The sequence below is a fragment of the Rhinolophus sinicus genome, chromosome 14 (genome assembly GCF_057876585.1).
Source record: "Rhinolophus sinicus isolate RSI-liver-muscle chromosome 14, RSI-T2T, whole genome shotgun sequence".
Taxonomy (NCBI): Eukaryota; Metazoa; Chordata; class Mammalia; order Chiroptera; family Rhinolophidae; genus Rhinolophus; species Rhinolophus sinicus.
The window spans coordinates 31,592,303-31,618,171 of record NC_142514.1 but is presented as its reverse complement, the minus strand read 5'-3'; the positions used below and the strand labels follow the sequence as shown (position 1 = coordinate 31,618,171).

Below are 25,869 nucleotides of genomic sequence, written 5' to 3'. Positions count from 1 at the left end.
CATTGACACATGCTATAACATGATCCTTTAAAACACATCCTAAGTGAAAGAAGCCAGATATAAAGGACCACATTCTGTATGATTGCATTTATATGAATCGTCCAGAATAGGCAAATCCATAGAGAAAGAAACGTAGATTAGTGGTTTCATAGGCCTGGGGGGAAAGGAGCATGGGAGTAACTGCTGATGGGTATGGGGTTTCTTCTTGGGGGATGAAAATATTCTGAAATTAGTGGCGATGGTTGCCCAATAAACAAGTGTACTAAAACCCACTAGATTGTGTACTTTAAAAGTGTGAATTTTATAGTATGTGAATTATATCTTTTTTTTTTAATTTAAAAAAAGCCCTCAAATAGTCAAGAAATAGAGGCCAGTATGGTTGGAGAACAGTGAGTGGTAGGATGCAGTTTATTCATTCATTAAAAATATATATATTGTGTGCTTACCCTATATTCTAGACATTGTGGTAGTTATTAAATACAGCAAAAATCTTTGTCCTTATGTGCTTATATAGCACTTACTAAATGGGACACACTGTACTTACCGCTCTGTGTATATTTACTCAATCTTCATAAAAACTCTATACCAGTATTACTCCCGTTTCACAGATACAGACAGTACAGAGGTTAAACAACTCACTTCAGGTTCGGCAGTCAGGGATCCCATCCTAGTCTGGCTTCTACAGCTGGGTTATTAGCCTCAAAAATATTCTGTCCAAATTACATTCCCACTAGGCCGGTAGGGAGGAGCTGAGTAGGCAGGGCCTAACAGGCCATGGTAGGGCATTCAGAATTTACCTTTTGTGCAAAGGGATGTTATTAAAGGGTTCCAAGCAGGGAATAACTTATAGAGATTCCTCTGGCTGGTTGGGGAGAATGGGTCACTGGGAGTCAAGAATTCAAGCAGGAGACCCGTTAGGGACTCATGGTATTCTAGGTGAGGTGCTCAGGCCTGGGGTGGTGGCATTCTTTCATTTCATCTTTTCAGTTCTGTGACGTGGGTATTGGTGGCCTCATTTTACAGATGAGGGGAAAAGTTAGGTATCTGGAAGATTTTAAGGCCTCAGAGCCAGTGCTGTTTGTCAAACATCTGATTCAGCTAAATTTCTGAATCTAGGTCCTGTATTTGGTTATTTAATGGTACCTCAAATTCATGTATTCTCTCTCCATGAATTAGAGAATGTTCTACTTTACAAATGAAGTAACCAAGGCTTAGAGGGCCAGAACCTGGTCTCTTCAACCCCACCCATCTCCCTGACTAAGGCCTTTCTAAAACACACACACACACACAATTTTTTTTTTTAACTGTTATTTGTGTTTTTCCAGGACCCATCAGCTCCAAGTCACATAGTTGTTTCAATCTAGTTGTGGAGGGCGCAGCTCACAGTGGCCCATGTGGGGATCGAACCGGCAACCTTGTTGTTAAGAGTCCTGCATTCTAACCAACTGAGCTAACCGGCCGCCCCTAAAACACGCATTTGATTATGTGGCTCCTAGGCCAAAAACCTTTTAGTGGTACATTATCGTTTAGATCATTCATGCTCCGTGACACTGAATCTGGCTGGAGTCTTCCAGGTCCCAAACTGCCCATGCGCTATGCTCGGTCCCTCAGTCTACTTGGCAAACTTCTATTCATTTCTGAAGACAGAACTGGAGCTGCCCATCAGATCCTTTTCTGCCTAGCAAGCCGAGTGCTTTCGTGTCAGTGTTCCCACAGAATCTTTTAAGCTGCCTCGAGCAGACTAACAGAGCACTATCTCCTTTCTTCTTATACCTCCTGTCCCCAGGAGAGGGCCTGGGACCTAGTAAGCATCACTGAACAAGACAGAGACTGGAGTCTTCAGCACGTCACTTAACTGCAGGCGTGGATTTGGTCTCCTGGGTGGAATACAGAATCAGCACCACAGAGCTGCAGTTGTGTCTTCAGTTCCAGAAGGCTCAGACACATCCCAGGACCTTTCCACACACCACTAAAATGCTGATTTGTTTCCTCTTTCTTTATTATTAGACAACGTATAAACATAAAACACAAAACAGCACGGATCCTCTTGGGCTTCATAAAAATAGCAGGGAAGGAAGAGGTTCCAGAAATGTCTTTTAAAATACAAGATATCAGTGCCCAGACCAAGGGTATGGAAGGCAGGCCAGAGCCAGCAGGGAGTGGACTAAAGGCTCCTCCCTCTCCCTAGAGCAGGACAACCCCAGCACCCTCTCCACCAGCAGCCAGTCCACATGGGCAGAATGCCAACCAAGGGAAAGCTGCCAGCGAGCCTTCCGCACTCGGAGAGAAGGGCAACACACAGGGTAACCAAGAGCTCCCTCCTCCCATCCTTGCTTGCTCCCCTCAGGGCTACAATTGAGGAAAAGGAGTGTCTCATGTCACTCTGACCCCCTTGCCCTGCTTTCCTGGCCCCAGTGCATCCATACCTGGTCTTTCCCTGCTGAGACCCTGTCCCCGCTGAGGCCCTAACTAGACCCACCAGGTGCCCAGAGTTCACTGGGGAGGGATGAGGTGGTGAAAAGGCTGGGGGTGAAACCAAACATCTTTATTTGTAGTTGTCACTAGGGCCGTTTCTTGTGGCTGAGTTGTTTGCTGGCCTGCTCTTCCAGCTGCATGGCCAGGCGCAAGGCCTTGATGATATCTGGAAGGAAGGCGAGGGAGGTGGTGCACTCGGGGTTAGTGGGGGTCTTGGAGACACCAACCCTCAGGGCAGCTGCCACCACCTGCACAGGCACCGCCGTCCAGCTGCACCCTGTGCAGCTGTACCCACCTTGCAGAGCAGAGAAATGCTTGGCTTGCTGGGCCAGGCCGGCCTCTGCCTTGTTCACAAAGGTCTCCAGGTCATAGTCCGGCTGCTCCGTCATCTCAGAGAGCTCAAGCCAGCCTGGCCCTTGCTGTAATGACACAGAGAGGGCCTTGTCAGTTCAACAGTGACTAAACCAATTTAGCAAATCGTTCCTGGGGCCCTACCACCTGCAATACTGCTGCCACGCAGGAAGCGCTCCCCTCCAGGCCTGGCCACACCCTGCCTCCTGAGCCTCTCCTGCAGACGTCCCTAGTTGAATTCATCCTCTGCCTTACCCCAAACTTGTCTGTCTCTACATCAAATGAATGTCATCTGTCCTAATGCCCCAAATCTGACAACACCTTTCTTTCATCTTGTTTGTCCCCAAATCCTACCAACTCCCCCCTTCAAGTGGTTCTTGAACCTCATGCCCTCACTCCAATCCCACGGCCATTGCCACACTCAGTCTGAACACCAACATCTCTCTTGAACTCTTTCTAACCATCTCCTAACTGCTCTTTACTCCTAACTGCCTCTACTCACGCACTGCCTTCGTGTGCAAACCAGGCTCCACACTATGGTCACAGTGATGCCCAAAGCTCTGATGTGACCCCGGCACCGCTCCGCTGAACTCTCCTCAAAGGCATCCACTGTCCTCATAATGAAGCCCAGGCCTCTGGGATGAACCCTAAGGCCCTTCAGCATCAGGTCCCTGCTGACCTGGCCACGGCCTTAATCTCCCTCCATCATCTGCTCACACCTTTTACTCCGACTAAACTCATTCTTCCTGAAAGTGCCATGTCCTTTTAAACATCTGTACCCCCGTACCCCTGAGCATTTCAGGGAGGGAGCATTCCCTCCTCAGTTCTAAGCGCCCCATGCTCTTCCTTTCTGCTTTGCACTGAGGACCTTATTGTTAGGACGAACTTTCGGGCCTCCCTCCGCCCCAACCTGTTCTTCCGTAGTAGGGCTGGTGGCAGTGCTAGCATCTACCATTTACTAAATGCTGCCCATAGGCTGGGTGCTGCTGAGGGTTTGAATAGCGTATCACCTAATCCTCAGACAAAAGCATCCTGGCTTTCCCATTTTATGGATGAAGAAACTGAGGCCCAGTGAGGCTAAATGAGTTTCAAAGGAAATTGGCTTGTAAATAGAAAATTAGGATTTTTACTTTAGGGCCTACTATCCATATTTCATGTTTTTGTCCTTGGTCTTGGCATAGGAGCTGGCATATAGGAAGTACTCACCAAACATTCACTGAATAACAAGGCAAGGTTCCTGCATATAAATGACCCTCCAAAACCCTCAATCGGGAGCATGGAGGAGAGAGACCAGCTCAGGCTAGGAGGATGGAGGAAAGCCTGTGTGTGCCAGGCTGAAGAAGGGGGTGTGGTAATTAGCCGCCGGAAAAGAATAGCTGGATGAATAGGTAGAGAATTAAGGAAAGCTAGTGTATAGAGCTGCCTCTTATCATGCCAACCCGAAGACCTATGGGAGCAAAGCCCAGGTCATGTTCAAGGAATGGTGCTGAGCACAGCTGAGGGCCTGAGCTAAGTGGGTATCCAGTGCCCCCCTGGGCCGCGCCAGCTCCCCACCTGTATGATCTCCTTGAGCTCTTCCATGGCCCTCTCTTCCAACTCTCTGATCTGAGTCATGGCTTCATTAAAGCTGGACATCTGAGAAGACAGTTCCTCCTCTTCCTCAGAGAACTAAGGGGGCCAAAAGGAGTGACACAATGATATGGCCCAGTTCCCTCAGCAGGCCATGTTTCTGTCCTGCCTGAGCCCACCCTACCCCTTACATCGCCTGCAATCAGGGCTCCACTAGAGCTGGCTTCCATCTCTTCTGTTTCCATCTGAGTTAGCCGCTCCCCACTGGGCCCACTGTGGGGGCTCAGCTCCTTGACCCTGAGGAAACAAGAAGGTCTCAGATCCCATGGCACTCACAAGAGTACTGCACCCCTTAGACTGCGAGGTTTGAGGCTTCAAGGGGATGGGGTAGCAGCTTTGCCTTTGGCCTCGAAGCCCCTCGTGTACACTGACTCTCCACCACGGCCTCAAGGGGATTAGGACAGACCTTGTAGCATCATGTTTGAAGCGCCAAGCCTCAGATTCCCGGAAGCGCAGAAGAGTAGACAGCAGGGCTGAGGCCCCACAGCCTCCGCCCCTCTCATCACTGCCCTTCCTTTCCCTGCTCCCACACCCTCCTCCGCACCCCACCTGGCCATAGGGTGGTACCTGTCTGCATATCTTAGTGTGTTTAAGGTATATTCACAGGAGCTTATGCCCGGTGAGATCATGGCAATCTGCAAAAGAGGGAATGGGTGGTTAAAGGTGGAGGATCGTGGGGACAGGCTGCCAGGAGGAGTCTCTCCAAGACATTGATACCCACATGGTATTGGGGGGAAGAGCTCATTAAGCCCCCACTCTGTGCCAGGCAACTTGCTCCATGGGCACTGCAAATTAAGATGCCTTAAAAATTGGTTCCCTGCTTTTAAAGGCGCATCTGATTACCCCCTGCTTCTTTATCTCTTTATTGACCCATTCCTCCCTCCAAGGTCACACCTTAAGGCTCTGTGGCTACTGCTAGACCCTCAGCTTGCCCAGGCTCAGGGATAATGCCTCAGGGAAAAGGGTGTATGTAGAGCTTAGTCAGAACTCCCCATCTTCCCCAGGAGGCAGGGGAGAGGATATTCCCTGGAGGGAAAGGAGGCAGACCCTAGCTAGAAGGGCTTGTGGATAAAGAAGGGAGCAAAAGCCACTCAAGATGACAGCCCTTTCCTATCTCCTAGGGTGGGAGCCAAGGAACCTGAGGAACGCTACAGAAGCTAGGACTTCCCTCTTCTGCTTCCCCAAAGGGCCTTCTGAATTCTGGCGCCTCCTTTCCACCAGTTAAGGAAGGAACGACCCCCCCAAACCCAGAGCTGCATGGACATACAGTAAAGGGAGTACATCCTTTCCTCCCCTCTTGGGTAGGCAAAGGTGAGCCTGGTGCTGAAAGGCAGGGGGTGAGGCCCAGACAAGTTAGAGCCTAGAAACCCAGACAACCAAGGGCACCAGGCCTCCTGCCCAGGATAGGACTAAGCATCCCCCACTCACCATGCAGGTCCTTGAGTTCTCCCCGATAAAGGAGTCCCGTAGCACCTGTGTCAGCTTGCTCTCGCGGAACGGGGTGTGAGCCTTGTTCTGTCCTAGGGCCCTGATGCACTCCTGTGGGGCAGCAGGTGCACGTGAGGTCCCTGCCTTCCTCCCACGCTGCCCACTTCCTCCCTCCATGGGCTTGTCTGATACCTTCAGAGCCAGGAGACTTTTGTTGATTTCTGCCCCCTCCATGCGGGTCTGCCGGTCAGCACTGGAAGTGTCCGCACCTCGCTCATTCCCTGCCAGATCCACCAAAGAGAACTTGCCATGCAGTCTCCCTTTGGTTCGAAGAAGAATCTGGAAGCAGGCGTGGGAGCGGGAAGAGGTGGAGTTGGCAAATGTCTGCCCAGAGGTCCTGTGGCAAAGGAGGGCAAAGGAAGGCTATGAGTTTCTGAAGTCACCAGCCACCATGGCACCCCAGTCTAAGCCACCCCAGTCCGCAGCAATGAGTTTTCTGGGAAGAGAGGGACACACGTCAGGACTCTAAAAGTCCTGTGTCTTTTTGTCCCAGACTTCTGTTCTGTCCTCCCTCGGCAGCAGCTCTCCCTCCAGCTCTGGACCTAGTAAGTTTTCCTGGCAGTCAAAGTACTGGATTCTGTGCTAGGGACTTGGCCAGACTTGGGGGCCCATCAAGACATGGGGAAAGGTGAATTGCCTCAGTTGCAGGGGACCCAGGGAACGAGGGGTTGTCATGAACTTGACAGAACTTGATGGCACTGCAGAGGGCAGCTTGCTCCCTGGGCCTCCACTAGCTGCCCAGCACTCCATGGCACCACGCCTAGGGAGGGCCCTGGAGGAAGGGCGCCTCCCTACTTCAAGTGACGGGCTGATACCTCATCACCTCCAGCCTAGAACAGACGCAGAGCTCCTGGGTCCCACCACAGAGAGGAGGAACAGCAAAGAGAGACGCAGAGAAGTCAGGAAGCCTGCCTTCGGGCTAAGAGTCTGGGAATAAAGCCTGCTGTGCTTAGACTTAAGACACTTTGACTTGCTCCTGATGGGCCTGGGTCATCTGCCCCATTGAGACCCTTAGCGCAGAGGCCTTCACAGCCCTGACCACGCTGAGCACACACAATGGACTTGCAGCCAGTCTGTCCCCTGACCTGGGCATGTGAAGGCGGCCCCGGCCCCTGCCAGCACTCTGACCTGCAGGCACTGCCTACGTCGATCATCTTGATGACGTCGTCCGCGCAGCTCACCAGGTGTTCCTGCAGCCCCACCACCTGCACCTGCTGCCTGCCGTCCTCCAGCACGCGCAGCTTGGCCTTCTTGTTGAGCAGGTCGAACAGCTGTGCCAGGAAGGGAAACAAGGCCAAGGCCGTCAGGTGCCGGGCACCCCCGACTCCTCCCTCCTTCAGGGCCTGACCCAGCTTAGACAAGGGCTGGCAGCAGAAACGGCGGGGCGGGGCTGGACAGGCCAGCACGGCAGTGCACGCGGGTTCTGAACCGGGCTGCCTCAGCTTGATGCAATGCTTGCTGCTTTACTAGCTGTGTGAGCCTGGGCAAGTACTTAACCACTCTAGGCTTAGTTCTCATCTGCAGAATAGTGACAGTAATACTTCCTTGTCGGGTTGTTGTGATGAATAAATGGATTGAAACAAGGGCTTAGAATAGTGCATAGCACATAATGTCATATTACTAATCAACATTAGGCATTATTATTTAGATCCTGCCCTGAGGAAAGCAATTCTGCAAAAACAGAGTATAGAGAAGTATAGGTGTGTGTACGTATGTGTGTATTATATACCACATATATATATTTATACACACACAGGGGAAGGAAGGGACGATCGATATGAACATGAGAATGAATGTGTGCAATCAGAAGAGAAAGTCATGAAGGAGGTGGGTCGAGGGAGCACAGGGCACACGCAATGAGAACCTCACCTCTGAGAGGGAGCCCTGAGGATTCCTGCCATACTGGTTGAGCTGGGGTTCCATCCCACCATCAGATGACCCCCTACCCACCCACATGTCAGGGCAGAGTGGCCCAAAGGCTTCACAGCCCACAGGTTGTTTGGCTTCTACAATGTCTAGCCAACCTCAAGGTTTTAGAAAGTTCAGGGGCCCCGACAGCATGAATGGACTCCCTGCCAACTACCTTCCCGTTGTAAATCTCGAAGAATGTCACATAGACTTCCAGACCCATGTTCCGGTAGCGGGGCTGATTCTTCAGGAGGAAGACATCGCGGGCTGTAGGCGAGAGCCTGGATTAAGGAAGCAACCTGCCTTTCTGTGCCCGACCCCACTGTGGCAGAACACAATACTCACAGGCCATCGCGTAGATTCCTTTGGATGCATTCTGGGCTTTCCCAGAGAGGTCACCGCCCATAGTCTGCAAACGGAAGTGATAGAAGACCTTGGTAAAGGGCCCTTGGCCGAGGCTAGAGCACTACTGGCTCCATCACCACAGTGGGCCACACCAAAGCCAGGAGGCTGGATCTGGTAAGGCCTCTCCCTGCACATGACACAGCAAGCGTATCTGGTGATGGGGCATCTACACTGAGGGGACTTTCTGCAAGAAACTCACTGCCTTCATTTTCAGGGACCTAGTGTTGCACTAAGGGCAGGCTCGCTCCCTGCCATGCCCGAATACTCACATGTGTCTTGCCACTTCCCGTCTGGCCATATGCAAAACAGGTTGCTTTTCCGCCTTGAAAAATTGTGTGTACCAGTGGCCTTGCTGTGAATCTAGGAGAAAGGACAGGGAAGTGTTTCTCTCTCCCCAAAATGTGCGCCGTGGCACACGGTCCTGCTGCGCCCTTCCGCTGCAGGACTCCTGGGCCTTAATGCCTCCTTCCAAGCACCAGCACGCCTCTGCTGCAAAGTGGTCCCACCTGATCCCAGCCCCTTACAAATCTGAAATTTTCCCTACCCGACTGGAGAGGGCTGGATTGGCCTGCCAAGAGCACGCTGCTGGCCCACACTCTGAGCCACCAGCCCGTCCTCTCACTCTGGAGACACAAAAGGAAAGCCTGAGCTTAGCAGCCAACTTCTAGCATAAGATACACTACAAAGATCAGAGGAACCCCTCTACAGCAGGAGCCTAAAGTATTTTAGGCTTTGTGGTCCACATAGATTTGTCACACTTTTCTAAATATAAAACAATTCTTAGTCTGAAAGCCACATAAAAAGGAATTCTGAGCTAAATTTGGCCCAGGAGTTTGTCAACTTCTGGTGTAATGTTGTCCAATAGAACTTTCTGTGATGATGGAAATGTTCTATATCTGTGCTGTTCAAGAGTAGCCACTTCTCAGCCACATGTGGCTACTGAGCACTTGGAATGTGGCTGGTGTGACTGAAGAACTGAATTTTTAATTGTATTTTAACTTCCATTTAAACTGCCACATGAAGCTAGTGGGCACTATATTGGACAGAGCAGTCCTAGAATTTGCTGAGTCTGTTAAGCACAGTCTAGTGGGTAATGGGGTGGCTTCTTAAGACCTTGGAAGAACCCCTAGAGCCTGTGCAGCCCAGCCCAGTGCAATGGATTATACCGTATTTCCCGGAATATATGACCTAACCAGAAAATAAGCACTAGCATGATTTTTCAGGATGACGTCCCCTGAACATAAGCCCTAATGCGTCTTTTGGAGCAAAAATTAATGTGAGACCTGGTTTTATTTTCGGGGAAACACGGTACCTCACTTCTGATCCATTAAAGGATGGGGCACTGAAGCTGCAAAATGGCACATGGCAGCCGAAACGGGACCTTCCTGGAACCAGGAGCCAGAGCCCCCTCTATGTGATAGCTGATCCAAAGAAAACTGGAGAGGAGGCCAGGAAAGGCTTCAGAGTTCAGCATGTCTGTGAGCAGTGTTACCACAATGTCTTGCATCGAAAAGACAAAAGGGGAGCAGGGTGGGGAGAGGAAGGAGGGAAAAAAGAGGCAAGAGACTAACCTATAGACAACTTCATTTGAAGCCATTTCATCAAATGCAAAGTCAAAGCAGAATGCCTGGTTCTCCAGATACTTTGTTAAGTCCACTTTTAACTTGGGCTCATGTACAAAGAGGAGACACTTGCTAGGAATGGAAATGACATCAATTTCTTTCTTGGTCAATTCTGCAGAAGGAAAGCATTTTCAGGGGATGCTCCCTAGACACGGGAACACTCAGTCCAAAGCCTCTTTTTGACTGAATGGAGTTTACCTTGTTTATTCAGCGGGCGTTTCCTAACACAAACACATATCCTGTGCTCTTCAGTCTTCAAGGGGATGAGAGAAGACAACAAACCAACAAAAGGTTAGGACAGTATTAAAGGAAAGTTTAACCAGAACCCCCGCCCCTCCTAATCCCATATCTGGCCCAGTCAGGAGACAAGATCTAACACTAGGACCCTGCCTCCCCCATTAGTTACTCTTGAGCACGAGAGGGTAGCTCTGAATTTTCTTCCCAGTTTTCTCACTGCCTACAGGAAATTTCAGCCCACTTTCATGATTATTAATAAGAATCTGGCTACCCTATGGAAACGGGAGGATCGGGGTGGAAGGCAGTTGATTAAAATCAGACTCTCCCATCCAGGCCTCACTAGCTCCAGCCCACCACAGGATATTTAAAAAACCCCCAAGGGTGAGTGACGATTCCTGAATGCTCTTACACCCTTCAAGACAAGTGTTCTGTCTCTTAATTGTACACCTACTCAGGAAGGAGAGGGAGAAGCCCTTTGGCTTGACTTACAGGATCAGTCAGAGTAAGAGGATGACAATCCAAAGTAGCCCGAAATTCTTTTATCATCCGGGCAAATTCCCAGTTTGGAAAGGTGTTGTCATACTCCTGTTTGGGACAAGAGCAAAATGGAAATGACTGCTTAGAGGTAAGTGCTTTCAGGCCTCAGTGCTAAGCAGAAGCAACAACTATGCGTACATGGCCCATCCGAGTTGACTAAGCCCCACACAATCTCACCCTGGCTCTAGGCTGAGAACTCAGGAACAAGGCCCTGGGAATAGAGATTGGTGGGGGCCCTAGGCATGCTCCAAACCACCCTAGGAACAAGGGCGAGGGCCACTGTCCCACATCTTAGGAGATCAGAAGGCTGGGATTCCCCGGGGCAATTAATCCAACTAAGGGGAAATGCTCCAAAGTGGCACTCCATTGCAGCACGTCCGCCACATACACACAACTAGGTGGGGGAAGCAGGCAAGGGCCCGGCAGCCTTGCTGGCCAAGGCCCTATGGGATAAGCACGCCCCCTGGACATCAGCACGAAGTCGTCCTCCTCTGAGGGCCTTCAGAAAAACACCTGACTTATTTGTTCTCAGAATCCTGAGGAGACACCACTTAAGCTTCTTGGATACCAGAATTGGAGTCTTAGTAACGCTGGGGTCCAACCATATCCATGTTGCCGTTAATGTTGAAGTTAAAGGTACCTGTGCAAAAACCCTTGCCCAAGAAAGGTACCTGAGCTCGCTTTACTCTCATTTCAGAGTTCTGGGCCCGCTTCTCTTCTCGCTTGCTCTTCATTTTTTCCATTTCCTTCACAATACATGATTTCCTCCGAACTAGAGGGGGGAAAAAACCATGCTTTTACCTGTCTAGGCCAGCCAGCCTGATCTTCCCTGGCTGTTGTACTGAGTCCTGGACTGTTCCTAGGACTAGGCCTTCTCTAGACCCTTGCTCTTAAATCACCATATGCAAGGAGAAGCAGCAGTACATGTGATTCTTGGGATGGCCAAACCCACAAAGTAAAGATTAGCTAACGTGAGCACTCCAGGTCTAACCAAGCTCTCTCCACACTTCTGTGGCATTTTCTCAACAACCAGAAGAGGTGAAACCATCCCTGCTTTGTCTTGATGGTCATTCTGGACTGTTCTTCAGGTATCAGCCAAGACTATGGCTGTGACGACACCTCAATTACATTAGAAGGCTCCTGCCAGCTTCTGGTGACAGGGTCACCTCTTATGAAAGATTGTTTCCATGGCCATAGGGAAACCTGCCCTCATGTGACAAACACAGTTTGAACACAGGTGCCAAGGCAGGCCGGGTTTGAGACAGGATGTAACTATATTTCCTACACAGGGAACAGGGCAGCAGACAGCTCAGAGTGTCTACCTGAATTCCCAGGGTTTGCAGAAGAGCTGCCTCGGATGGAATGGACTTGTTCTTCCACTTCTGCGCTGACTATCGCCAATGGTATTTCAGCTACTGCAGGGCAGGAGGGCCTAGGGGGACCAGCTGTGGGGGAACAAGAGTCAGGGGAGCAGGCAGGCATACTGCAGCTGTGCTCAGCTGAGCCCTAAATGGGCCAAGAGGAGGGCTGCTGACCCCCAGCTCAGCAAGGGCGTAGGCTCCTACAGCATGAGCAGAGCTTGGGCTTTTCTCTTCACCTCAGCCCACAGCCTGAACTTGACCAGGATCCCTGCAGGGGCAGGCTCCTGGGGACAAAAAAAACCTTACAAGGGTGCTGAGTAGCTCAGTGTGGGCTCCACACACGAAGGGAAAAGCCTTTAAAGGCCTGAACTCTTTAGACTTGACCCAAGTGTGGGTTCTTCGCCAGCCCTTTCTACTCATTTGGGAGAAAAGCTAGGCCTTTCTGATTTCTCAAAAGCCTTGGAACCTAGGGGGACCAGCTGTGCCTTGGAACCTTAACGGGAGCAAAGACAGAAAAGCCAGGAATAATGGGAACCTGAGCAACAACTAACCACACTGATTCAACCCAGAAAGGTACAACCCATGACTCTTTACCTCCCATACTTGGTCGTGACTCTTGTTTCCCTTCATTTTATTAGAGCTGAATTTGATATACGTACGATGTAATGATTGTGTATCTTATAAAATTTGCATCTACTTTATGTACCTAATAAAAGCTGACAATTAAAGATATTTTAAAAATTCCATATATATAAAGTCCAAAAAGAGTAAAAGCTAATTTATGCTTTCAGAAATCAGGATTATAGGTACCCTTGGGGGCTTAGGAACTGGAAGGGAGCCTAAGGGGGACTTTTGGGTGCTGGTAATGCTCTGTGTGATCTAGGTGTTGGTTACATGAGTGTGTTCAGTTTGTGATATGTTTACTCAATGATATGTTTACTTTTCTGTATATACTGTACATTATGTTTCAATAACGTTAAAAAAGTAAAATGAGATTAATTTCCAGATAAGGGAGCACTGGGGCAGCGGGAGGACAGTACTGAAGCCAGGGGAGTACAGGAATTAGGACATTACCAACAGGTTCAGGGCAACAGGTGTGAGCTGCTGCTCCAGGGCCTCAAACAGGGAGAACAGATCCATTACTCACTGGGAACTGAAAACTGCTTGCGGGAATTTGCAGGCGCAGGCAGCTCCACCTCCATATCATTCTCCTGAGTGGTGATGCGAACCTCTGGGACAGTGGACATGCGAGTGGAGCGGCTTCGGAGACCTGGAGAACCGGGGGCAGCAGCCAATCAGGGCAGCATGATCAGGAGGGCCGATGGGGGCAACCCTCCAAGATTCTATGCCGGTGAGATGGGTCCTGACCACCAGGAAAGGAGCCCACCAACTTCCCATTCCTTCCGCACGAGGAAAGGAAAAACTAGAAAGGCTAAGTACTAGTGACCCCAAAATGAATTTGTTCACATTCTGCAAATCTGAGCGCTCCTGAGGACAGGTATATCTCCCACAAGAGCATCTGTCTTGAGTAAATGGAGGGACCCACAGCCAATCTGAAATCATTTTTGGAGAGGCAGACCTAATCCCGGAAAAAAAGCATTATTAATCTTAGCAGCAGCACCTACCATTCTACAAACAACCTTCTCATATCTCAAAACAACATTAGAAGGTAAATATCAGTACTCTCATCTCGTGGAAGGTGACGTTAAGGCTCAGATAAATTAAGCAGCTTGCCCAATATCACTCAATTGTAAGTGTCAGAGCCAGGATGCAAACCCAGGACTGTCAGATTCCACAGTCGGGGCTTTTCCCACTGCTCCAGGATGCTTTCCAAAGCCAAGCCTGGCCCACATCATCAGAAACCCATGGGATCAACTACATTGATTTTCTGGAATCTTAAAAGAATGCTTAACTGAGAGAAACAATTGAGTTATATTTGAATGCTTGTCAATTTCTATCAATCTATATAGTTTCCCTCCGTAAGAGAGAAACAATTAACCTATAAAATGAAAGAAGTCACAAATTTGGAAATAGAAAACTAGGTATCATATAGGCAAAGATCAACTTATACTGAAATTATAAGTCTCCTACATTTAGGCTGATTTGATGGCTCTGTATAATCCATGTCTTTCGTAAGAGCATAAATTATTACAATTTCCTATTTCCCAAAAGACTGGTAATTTTGTGTTTCATTGCTACTGTTTAATAGCACGCACCTTTATTAAGATTTTTTTCCATTAAAAGGAGCTGTGGCAATTATCTTTTGGGTTCATGCATGTGGAGTGAGACTGCTGCCACTCCCATCTCTCCTATAGGCCCAGACGGTACTGCCAGCGCGAGGGTCAGCACCACACCACTCGTGTCCAACCCAAGCTCGCAACTGCACCACCTCTCCCCCTGGGCCCCCAGGAACCTGAGGCTCCGGCCAAGTAGTTATCTTGGCCCCTGAGGTGCCTGGATCATGTTAGGACAGTGATAACCTCTGGACTGGGATAGGCCATGCAGGTCTAGTTGGCTCTGAACAATAAGCTGGATTTCTTGGGCAGTTTGTGCCTACAGCCACACCCTATGGTCACAGACTATTGTAGTCAAAGTAGGTTTATGCTGACTACTGCTGAGAAAGCCCAAGTCTCCTAGACTTTGAGGCACTGCTCAAATCCCACCCATGCCATCCCACCCCCAGATGTCCATCCCACCCCCGACTATACTTCTAAACAGCCCAGACCTAGCTTTTCTCATAGCCTACTCACCACTTCACTCCTAGGAACATTGTTCTCAAGGAAAGAAAACAAGCATGCCAATGGCTGATGACTGCTCTGGATTCTACAGCAAAAACTTCTAGACCAGTCAGCAAATTTCCCAAATGCATCAGGTCCCTGAGAGGTTGGCCTAAGAACTGTAGGTTGGAGGGCTGGATTCTTTTTTTTTTTGTTAACTGCTTTGAGGTATGATTGACATACAAAAAGCTGTAGATATTTAATGTATACAATTTGATAGATTTAGAGATAAGTATACACCCATGAAACCATTATTACAATCAATGCTATAAAATTACCCATCACCCCAAAAGTTTCTGCCCGCTCCCTTTTTATGCTTTTTTTTTTTCCTTTTGTGGTAAGAGCACTAAAATAATATCTGGTTTACATCACCAGAGTCCTGAAACCCTCTAAGAACAACTCAAAATTTACACTCAGTAAAATTTTAAGTACACAATGCAGTATTATTAATCATAGGCCTTATGCTGTACATTCATCTCCAGAACCTATTTATCTTACATAACTGAATCTTTGTACCAATACTCCCATTTCCTCCTTCTTGTAGGTGGGATGCTTCCTCACTGAGAAAGACACTTGGAAGACAAAGCGGGACTCAACCCACAGAGAAGCCACCTGCTATATTGGAGCAATGAGCCCCGGGAACACCATTGCTGGCACAACCCCAAGACAATAAGCCAGTAGAAAGCCATTTACCTTCCTTTGGAGCGGGAATTTTGGAGTTGACTGATCGGCGTTTTTGTTTCTGAAAAACAAAACAAACCACCACAATATATGGCTCTTATCGATTCTCAAGGGAACCATGTGCTGTGCTGAAGTCCTAAGCAGTCCCAGAAATCAACCCAGCAAAGAGCCAACAAGCCAAGTGAATCCTCCGGAGCACTGGATGCAGCCAGATGAAGGCACCAACCTGAACCGTTACATTCTCCTGCAGGGGCAGATTGTCCTTCGGGTGTAAGGGAAGAGGCTGTAAAAGTTCTGGGTTTATTGCCGCCACATCATCAAAATCAATCTGCAAGGAGCAAGCAAAAGTTTCAGTGAAACAACATAGCTTGATCAATCTAATTGCATCTCTGCAACCAAGGCTACCCCTAGATTCAGACTTTACCAATTTTAAGCTCCACTTAAGTACTAACAGCTATAAGCAAATACTTATTCCTTAGTCATGGTTTACCATCTAGATGGATATTGATTTCTGATTTCCAAGCTGATGGTAGATGTCAGTGATGAGAACGAGGTGAGGAGGAAGACAGGCAGGCAAACAGTCAAGTAGTCCTCAGTAGGTCTAGGCCACTTGCCTTCCCAACTGTTCTGCTGGGCAGTGGGGTCCTGCTGGGAACAGCACCCCGAACACTTTGCTGGCTGACACGGAAGAGGAATCAAGTTCTAACTGGTGATAGTCAAAATGGACGGCCCTTCAGGATCTTATAAGCAGGGACAAGTTTCCGAGAGCTGCTACCTTACCCTAAGTCTACCTACATTTTCTAATGGGCCCAGAAACTTCTTCCGCAGTCATAGTGTCTTGCTCATGCCTGCAATGAGGTCACAATTCTGGGTTTACATCACCAGAGTCCTGAAACCCTCTAAGAACAACTCAAACTTTATCAGCACACTTCACAGCAGGTTCAAACACACCAAAATAGCATCAACTTGGTTATTTGTATTTTGAAATGTGACAGAACTAAAGCAATGATGAGAGCTCTCACCAGGGTAAGAGCTTTACCTTCTACTTATATTTATGTTTATTAACTGGCTTATGCAAACATTTATTAGACTTAAATAAGGCAGAAGAAGGTATTAAAAGATAAATTAAGAAATCTATCGCTCTTGCCTTCAATGAGCTCACATTCTAATGGGGCAGAGAAGTCACATGCACAAAGGGCTAATCAGAAGTCACATGCAATCAGTTCTGACATTAACTGATTCTCACATTGATGATTCAGAGTGAACATCCCAGGGAGAAGGAACAAGAAAGTGTGAAGGCAGCAAGGTACTAGGCATGGTCAGAGTGGGGACCTGCCCCATTTGCCCCGGCACAGGATATGATGTGTGTGGTACACAGAAAAAGGTAGATTGGGATCAGATCTTAAAAAGGCTTTGAATACCCCACTAAGAAGTTTGGACCTTATTCCACAGGTAATGTCTCAGCTGGAGTGAGACCCAATAAGAACTGTATTTGTAAACAACAAAACAAAACAAAAACAAATCACAAGGAACTGCTAACAGCTGGTTGAAAGAAATTTTAGGAACCTCTTGATTCAAGGGCAGATAATGTACTCAATCCTTTCATTTCTCAAGTATACCATCTAAATATCTGCATACCTATCATAACTCACCATGCTAAGCAAGCCTTTTACATGTGTTATCTCATTAAGCTCCACGAAAGAGGGTCCAGGTATCACGCAGGGCAGCCTGTGGGGTCTCAGCTCCCGCTCCCCACGCAGGATATGGTGAGGCCAAAAAGGAACACCCACGGAGCCATAGGTAGGGGAGTCACATCACTATAGTCTCACTGGAGGCTGGATTCACACGACGTGCAACCTGCTGTCCGCTTTTCTGCCAACTGATCGACTCCCCTCGCTAGCTGCAATCCGCCGTGCTATCTGCAATCCGGCTTGCTAGCTCAGCCACCATCTTCTTGCTAGCCCCCATTTTCTGCTAGCGTAGCCACAGCAGTTATATTAGTGGCCAATGGCTCACTGGTTACAGCTTACGGCCAACTAGCCACAGCTGATGGCCATCCAATCACAGTTGATGGCCATTCACTACCTGAGCCAGCACCTTTCTATGTGAGGCCGAGAGCCTGGAAACTGCTCTTTGGGGCTCTGTCCCCACACCAGGTCTTACTCACTCCTGTATCCCCAGAACCAAACACACTGTCTGGCATTTTGGAACCAGTACAAAAGGATTTGTTGAATAAATCCTCACAACAACCCAATGAGATGGATATTATCATCCTCATTTTATAGATGAGCAAACTAAATTTCTGAGAGGGACAGAAATATGCCTGAGGAACATATAAAGAAGTGGCAGAGCCAGACTAGAATCCAGATTTTCATACTCCTAGACCGGTGACCTCTTCACCACATCACAATGCCTTTAAAACATAAATGTCGTAGTCATTTCTCTCATCTCTCCTCTTCTGAAAATCCTTCCAAGGTCCCCGACTGCCTGCAGAATAAAATCTGAAACACCTTAGTGCGGGAGATGAAGACCCAGCACCCTGAGTCTCCTGCTGCCTGGAGCCAACTTCTTCATTAGTCCCCATGAGGGTCATCTGCTAAACCTTCCTGCCCCAGCCCCACAAGCCAGCTCATCCCCAGTGAGTTCTACCTCTGAGCTGCTGTTTATCTGTGCCATTCATCACAAGTTGCTTTGTTATTTAGCATTTCATAAACATACTTTTGTCTTCTCAACGAGGTTATCAATTTTGTTCCCCAAACAAGTATCATACACACTCAGAAGCTCGTATGGATGAGCAAAGTTTTAGGATTCTGTGCAGTTTGCTTTCTACAAACACACCAGAAACTGTTGATTACTTCAATGTAGAACAGGCCTGACTAAATAAAATCCCAATGCATCCAAAGAGGACTGAGTTTAAGATTAGGGAGAAGAACACAGCATCAAAAACAAGGTTCTCACAAGTTCCATTTTCACACAGATCTTTTAGGGAGGAAGGTGTTACATGTGGTGGAGGCATACTCATAGAACCTACCTCTTTGCCCTTTGTGGCACCTCCTTCTGTCCATTCCACCGAAACACAGGCTTTGTCCAAATTCACAGTCCTTACACAGGCACTGTGAATTAAGCCTATAGCATGAAAAGTCCAGAATTACCCTTCTTTTTCACTTTTAGGATCCCACATACTCTCAAGGTGGAGTTGACCTGAAAAATGGACAGCTGCCTTTTTTTTTTCTTTTTAACATTAGGAGATAAACAACCTCCGGGTACTTCACTCTTCGGACATCCCATAGTGAGGTAGGCAGGGAACAAGTCTTAAAACTGAGTTGCAGGGGACAAGAATTCAGCCCCACTCAAAAGAGAGTCTACAGTGGGGTGAAGGTATATTTGGGAAGGGGAGTCACTCTAGTCTTCAAGTGAACTGTCCTTCAACGCAGCACTGAGGCTATAGCGCCCTGGGCTTTCCCTACTTCACTCTTTACGGTTATGTCTGACCATTCTCCTCATGACACAGGTATTAGACCTGAGAGAGCTGCGGTGGCTATTAACCATAAAAGAGACATTGTAAGCTTCTGAAGAGCAGGGATCTGGTCTGTTCCATTACTCTGAATCCCGGTGCCTAAAATACTGCAGGTGCGCAATATTTATATGAGAGTAGAGGGGCCAGGAAGCCGAGGTTCCTACAAGAGCAGGGCAGTTTCAAGGGAGAACTTTTTGGGGGTTATGCGAATTTAGCAACCGTAACTTCCCCGGAAGGTCCATGACGTGGAGGAGCCCCGCCTACTCCCGGAGGACAGAGAAGGGACCCACCGCCAGTGCAGACCCCTGGCCTTGCATAGGGAAGACCGATTGCCACAGCAGAGACCCAGACCTGGAGTGTGGGGGAAATCCCCCAAAGTGTCTTAGGGTTCTGACGTTCGGAGAGGGGCAGCAATTTCAGTCGCCACACAGCCCACGGGTTCCCCTGGCCTCACGACCCCGCCCCTCACCATTACTGCGTTGAATGTTGATGGCGAGACCAGGAAACAAGCGGGCCTGAAGCGACGAGTCCATGAGCCGTCCGCAGATGCACCGGTGAAAAACTCAAAACGGAAAGAAGCTACAACTCTGCTAATCCTACGGTCTTAACGCCGAGTAAACCGCCGCAATTTAAATCCCGCGCGCTAGCGTTTCTGAAACGTCATCACGCGGTGGCCGGCCGTACTTCCACCAGTTAGCGTCGTCCCGCGAAGCCTTTTGGGACACGTAGTCGGCTGTCAGTCTTCCGGCGCCGGGGACCGCCCACTCGGCTGGCGGCGACTCCGAGCGCGGGGTCTGCTGGGAACTTCTCCAGCCCGCGGGACCGGAGTGTTCTCGGTCCCGACGCGATACCAAAACTCCTCTGTACTGGTGTGTGCCCCCAAACCAAGAAACTTCAGTATGGTGTTTGCGTGAGGGCTCTGGGGTCCTGCAGACATCGGTTCGAATCTGGACTCAGTAGCTCGGTGACCGCGGACAAATTAGATACTCTGGGTTTCCTTGTTTGCACAATGGGGAGCGTGTTTCCTTTCTCTCGGAGATGTTGCGAAGTTTAAAGGAGGGACTATGTTGTTTTTGTTTTCGCTTTTTTATTTATTTAACCTTTTTATTTATTTAGGGACCAGGGAGGGACTATTTTTAACGTGCCTGGAAGACACAGATTCACTAGATCTGTTATGTTTGTCACGTGCTAGGCCATGGTGCTAGGTGCTGGAGATAGCAGTTCTTGCCCTCCTTGACCTAACATTTCTAATATGAATAGGGGACAAAAAGAAGTAAATAACAAGTAGAACTGAGGTAACTACTCCGAGGGAAACTGAAAGCTGGGATAGAGAATAATGGAGGAACCTACTTTAGATAAAGTGGCCAAGAAAGAAATCTTTGAAGTGATGTTTAACCGGAGTGTAGAGAATTAGGAGGAACAGGACATATCAAAATGGGGGGCAAGAAAGAGATGAAGAGCCTTCCAGACTAAGATGTGAAAATGGTGTGTGCAAAGGCTCTGAGGCAGGAAAGAATTTTGTCTGGAAGAAATGAAAGAAGCTAGTGTGGCTGGAAGGCAGTAGGTGAAGGGGAGACGAGTGAGATCATTTAGCATCTTGTAGCTTATAGGTAATAATTTTGGCTTTTATTCTAATGAGAAGTCATTAAAGAAGTTTAAGCAGAGCAGTGACAAGAGCTGAGTTACATTTGATTTTATGTATATCAAGCTTGCTGCTGTGTGGAGAATTGGTTTGAAAGCGAAAAGACTGGAAATGAGACAATTTAGCAGGCAAGAGATTATGCCATCTTAGCCTGGGGTAGTTACAGTGGAAATGTAGCTAAGAGAATGGACTGAAGGTGTACCTTCTCTGGGAAGTGGAGTGAATGCGTCTTGCTTATGGGTGTGTGAAAGGATTTCAATCTAAAATAAAACTGGAGGATATAAAATGGACAATCTCACACATGTGCCCTCAGAAGAATGGAATTTAAGAACGAGAGACTGATTTTCCATAAATGCCCAATTTACAGAAGACAGAGACTTATCTGCTGGTCAATGAACATCCACTAAGAATCTTTTCTCATCCTTTAGCCAGTAAAATTACTTCTTGGACTCGGGCTGAATTTCCCTCTGTGCTCCTTGCCCATACATACAGCCTGTCCCAAACCCTCAATAGACTAGCCTGTCGCTTGCTATAGTATGTGTTTCTGAATTGCAATTCTTCTGCTATTCCCGAATAAACTCAATTTCTGGTAATCCAAGCCTGCTTCAGTTGACTTCTTTATTTAGGTTGATAGGTTTGATGTGGGGGTGAAGGAGAAGGGGTAATCATAGATGACTCCTGGTTTCTGGCTTAGAGACATGGGGTGGACAATGGACCATTTCCTGAAATAGGGGAGTGGGGTTGTGAAGGAAACAGGTTGTTGGGGTATAGGTCAAGGGTTTCATTTTGGTCACGTTAAGTTAGATGTTCACAAGATTTTAGTGTGGAGGTTATCAAGTGAGTAGTTGGATATACAAGCTAGGAGCTCAGGGAAAGATCAGCCAGAGATAGAGGGTTTGGCAGTCATTTAATGTAGATGTATTTAGAATTAGAACTGAAGGAGATATCCTAGAGAGAGAGTATAGATGGAGATAAGAGGAACCTTAACTGAGCCATGGGGCATGCCAACATTTTGAGGCAGGGCAGAGGAGGAGGAACAAGGAGATGAGATTAGGGTGGTTTGAAGGGATAAGGAAAACCAGGGCGTAGAAGCCTTGGAAATAGTGAAGGAGAAAGCAACTGGAGAGCTGCAGAGAGGGCAGCTAAGATGAGGAGATAGAAATATTTAAATTTGCTAGCACCTAAGTCATTGGTGACCTTGAGCAGTTTTGGTGAAGTATTGAGGATGAGAGCCAGACTAGAGAGATGTGGCATATTGTTTAGGGGTACATACCTGTGTAATAAAAGAATAAAGATGCTTGGGAATAAATAAACACTAAGATTCAGGAGAGCAGTTGCCCCTGGCAGAAAGAGTAATGTGATTGAAGAGGGGTACTTCAACAATATAGAAATAATTATTTGTTACATGAATCATGGGTATTCATTGTCTTAGTTTCTGTACTTCCTGATTTAGGAGAGTGATGTAAATTCAGACTCATCCCCACCTTTTTTCCTTTTTCCTTGTGTGAGTCCAGGTAGTTCCTTGCTGCTTCTCAAGGCCAATGTGGAACCCTTGGGGCACGTGGGTGCCTTATTTCCAGTTCCTCATCCTTGAGAAGACCCAGTGAATTTCTCCTGGCCATGCATGGGTGATAAATCTCCAGCCCTCCTAACTTGTTTCTGATTCAAAAAGCTTCCTGTTACAGGAATCTGAAGTCAAGAAATTAATATTGAGTGGTTCAAAAAATAGTAAAGCCCACAGGAAACAAAGTTCCCAAAGTCGAGAATTCCGTTGTGCTAAAAATAAAGGGAGAAATCAGAGCAGCAAGGGGAGTTGACCCTGGAGAGGCCCATGGTCTGAGAATAAACGAACTCCCTAAACCTTAGCAAACACAAAGCCATTGATTAGGGACATTTACATATGCCAGGGACTCCAACATATTGCTGTAGACATATCACCATGATAGAGAAAAAAAATGTCCTCTCCTCCTCAAACAATCAGAGTCTACACAATTGGTACGCTTAATATCAAAAGGATAGCAAGTATCAAAAAATACATAATTGTGAAAAGATAGAGTGATATCTAAAAAAAGATCAGATGTATTTGGAAAAAAAACTAGAAAAACATTTTAAAATACAGCCACTAAAATTAAAAAATTCAGTGGAACTATACTGAAGTTCCCATGAAAAAATGACTCATTGGATGCTAGGTGAAAGGTTACTGAATAGAGGATGATGCATGGTGCAAGAGAATTGCTCCACAGATTATTTGCATTAATAATTTGTAAGGGGAAAGCATACCTGTATGTGGAAAAATGTGGCAGTCCCACTGTAACCAAGTGATCAAACTTAGCATCACTAGTAGTGGGGCAACCTGACATTAAGTGTCTCCTGACAGGATACAATATGAAGTGCACAGAATCATTCAGGAGATAATAATGCCAAAAATGTATAACCTAAATCCAGTGCAGCCTCTAGACTTGACTTCCTGTGTCTAACAAATACAAGGGATGGAGGAACACATTGAACAACACCAACACCATGATGAATAATCAGGCAAATTTAGGATGCAGGATGTTTTACAAAACATCTGGCCTGGTCTCCACAAAGTCCCTCTCAAGGAACAAAAAAAGTAGAAAGACTGTTCTGGATTAAAAAAGAATACAAACAACCAAATGAAAAGCATGAATCGTGATTGGATCATGGTTTTAAAATCTTGGGAGTAATTGAGGAAATTTGAATGTGGACTAGATGTGAAAGATTTTAGGGAGTTATTTCCAATTCATTTAAGTATAATAATGATACTGTGATTATGTGGGAGAATGTTCTTATTCTTGGGAGATGCATGCTGCAATACTTAGAACTAATGAGTCTTGATATTTGCAACTTTCAGTTAGTTCAGAAAAAAATAATGAAGGAAACCAGAATATGTCACCCCAACATATGCCTCTTTGCCATAAGAATTAATTTGAGTTGAAGGCAATTAGCAGCAAACATAGGAAAAGCTCTCTCTACTCTTCCCCTTTCTGTCTAAAGGCAGAATGTAAATTTTCCTTTACTGGAAAGGACTATATACTCTTATCCGCCAGAGATAGCGCCAGAGAATCTGCAAACAAACTGCACTCCATTAGTCTCCCCTCATATATTCACCTACCCAGTTCCCAGTTCTTGGAAGCCTAAAACCATTTTCCTTTGTTCTAACATTTCTCTACAAATTTATCGTTCTTTGTTGAAGATGCTATATAAGCCCCAGTTTTAGCCACCTTCTGAGTTACGCATCCTTGAGTTTGTCCCATGTACACAGGAGGTATAGATATGTTAATGAATTTCTGTCTGTTTTTCTCTTGTTAATCTGTGTTTTGCTACAGAGCCCCTCGAGAACCTAGAAGGGTAGAAGGAAAAAAAGTCTTTCCTCCCCTACAATAACATACACACAAATACCGCTCAAAGATGCCACAATGTTAAGAGATTTTGAATCTGGATGGTGAGTATACAGATGGTTGTACTAATCCTTCAACTTTATTGTTTTGGGGGAAAATTTTACTAAATAGAGCAGATAAGAAGGTGAACTAATCCAGACTGATAATGGAAGCTCCCTCCCCCAGACCCTGGAGATGCCTCAGAAATGAGATTTGCCAAAAATGTGGAACCGAGATCCAGTGCAGCCTCTAGACTTAGGTTTCCTTCATTATTTTTTTCTGAACTACTTGAAAGTTGAAAACATCATGACTCTTCAGCTCCAAGTATTTCAGCATGCATCTCACAAGAACAAGAACATTCTCCCATATAATCACAATAATATTATTATACTTCAGTAAATTAGAAATAATTTTCTATGGACTTAGAGGGTATTATGCTAAGTGAAATAAGTCAGACAGAGAAAGAAATATACCATATGATTTCACTTGTATGTGAAATCTAACAAAACAAAACAAATGGAGAAACAAAACAAAACAGAAACAGATGCATAAATACAGAGAACAAGCTGTCAGTTGCCAAAGAGGAGGGGATGGGAAGATGGCGAAAAAAACCAAAAACAAAACCCAACTATATGTTGTCTTCAAGAAACCCAGTTTATATGTAAAGACATATTTAGATTAAAAATAAGTGGATGGAGATGGATATACCATGATACCATTAATCAAAAGAAAGCGGGAGTAGCTATATTAATTTCAGACAGCAGACTTTAGAGTGAGGAAAGTTACTAGAATTGAGATTTGTTTTAAAATAATCCAGTGGGCAAGAGGTGATGGGTGGGGATGCAGGAAAAATGGTGGCCATGAATTGAAAAGGCATCCTTCACTCAACTTTGTTTGCTTGAAATTTTCTGTTTAACAACAAGGAAGAAGAAAGAGGAGGGGGAGGAAGAGGAAAAAGAAGAACTAAATGGCTTGAGGATTTGAGGAACTGAAGTGAAAACTGAGAAATCCATGAGGAGACAGAAGGTGGTTGGGGGCCAGTTGTAGGGAGACTGACTGCAGCCAGAGTGGAAGACGGTCAGGTGCCTTGAGATGGGGGTGAGGCTGAGAGAGAGATTTTTTCAGTTGTGCTCACCACTGAGTCCTGGGTGGGTCATTACCTGCCCCATTGCCTCATGAGGCAGAAAACCATCCCAGCACTCCAGCCTGACTAGGCAGGGATAGACTAGTGCATCTTAAACATTAGCTGTCCCCTGCCCATATCCTAGGGTCTGGATTTAGCCTTCCTCTGTCAAGTTCACCCCAAAGTAATAGGCACTCAAAGGGGAATACATTTGCAAAAGAAGAAAAACAACAAACTGAGAAAATAATGTGATATGAAGCCAACAATATACTTGATTGAATTTAAAGTAAGTATAATAAATCCCTAAAAAGATAAGGAAATATATTGTTTATACAAGCCAGGAACAAACAAGAAGAATCAGCTGGAAATGCTGGTATGAAAAATTTAATAGTTGAAGTCCATATATGGGTTAAATAGCAGAATGGTTACAGCCACAATGAAATGGTGAGCAACAAGATCAGGGTGAAGATTCATCCAAAAGGCATCAGGAAGGGAGAAAGAAAACAAGGAAGATTGAAAACAAATGAGCCAGTTGTTTGTGACACACACTGTTGGTGGATAATCCAACAGCGATTCCCAGCCCCCTTCTTCCTTATTCATCTCCATATTGGAGACTGAAAAAGCTACGTACTTGCTTTCCCAGATTCCCAGGCAATTAGAACAGGCCATGTGACACAGTTCTGGCCAATGAGATATAGCCAGGAGTGTTCTGGAGGGC

The 25,869-nt window shown here is 46.7% G+C and overlaps 1 protein-coding gene across 3 annotated transcripts; it reads right to left on the bottom strand.

Moving 5' to 3' along the window:
- Window positions 1-1,981: 1,981 nt before the first annotated feature.
- On the bottom strand, window positions 1,982-19,659 carry KIF2C (kinesin family member 2C). Of its 3 annotated transcripts, XM_074334613.2 has the most exons (21): window positions 19,458-19,659; window positions 18,503-18,597; window positions 15,698-15,799; window positions 15,484-15,532; window positions 13,161-13,283; window positions 11,975-12,097; window positions 11,324-11,424; window positions 10,605-10,700; window positions 10,077-10,131; window positions 9,828-9,990; window positions 8,526-8,616; window positions 8,197-8,260; window positions 8,027-8,118; window positions 7,072-7,214; window positions 6,076-6,280; window positions 5,884-5,994; window positions 5,023-5,090; window positions 4,587-4,692; window positions 4,381-4,494; window positions 2,771-2,894; window positions 1,982-2,641 (listed from the first exon to the last, which is right to left on the bottom strand). In XM_074334613.2, exons 1-21 carry the CDS (start codon window positions 19,519-19,521, stop codon window positions 2,562-2,564), a joined length of 2,169 nt encoding a protein of 722 aa, XP_074190714.2. In that variant the 5' UTR covers window positions 19,522-19,659; the 3' UTR covers window positions 1,982-2,561. The 3 variants fall into 3 exon arrangements, with proteins under 3 accessions (XP_074190714.2, XP_074190715.2, XP_074190717.1); XM_074334614.2 differs by lacking the exon at window positions 11,975-12,097; XM_074334616.2 differs by lacking the exons at window positions 18,503-18,597; window positions 19,458-19,659 and adding an exon at window positions 15,962-16,063 and having other exon boundaries at window positions 2,522-2,641.
- Window positions 19,660-25,869: the final 6,210 nt, after the last annotated feature.

Bases quoted from the DNA above. Each gene is read 5' to 3' on its own strand.
- KIF2C (XM_074334613.2), bottom strand. From the start codon at position 19,521: ATGGACTCGTCGCTTCAGGCCCGCTTGTTTCCTGGTCTCGCCATCAAC. The intron at 10,132-10,604 runs GTAAGTCAAGCC...ATCCCCTTGAAG, and splicing joins CTCTTACTCTGACTGATCCT to ACTGAAGAGCACAGGATATG. The intron at 4,495-4,586 runs GTAAGGGGTAGG...TGGCCCCCTTAG, and splicing joins GAGCCCTGATTGCAGGCGAT to TTCTCTGAGGAAGAGGAGGA.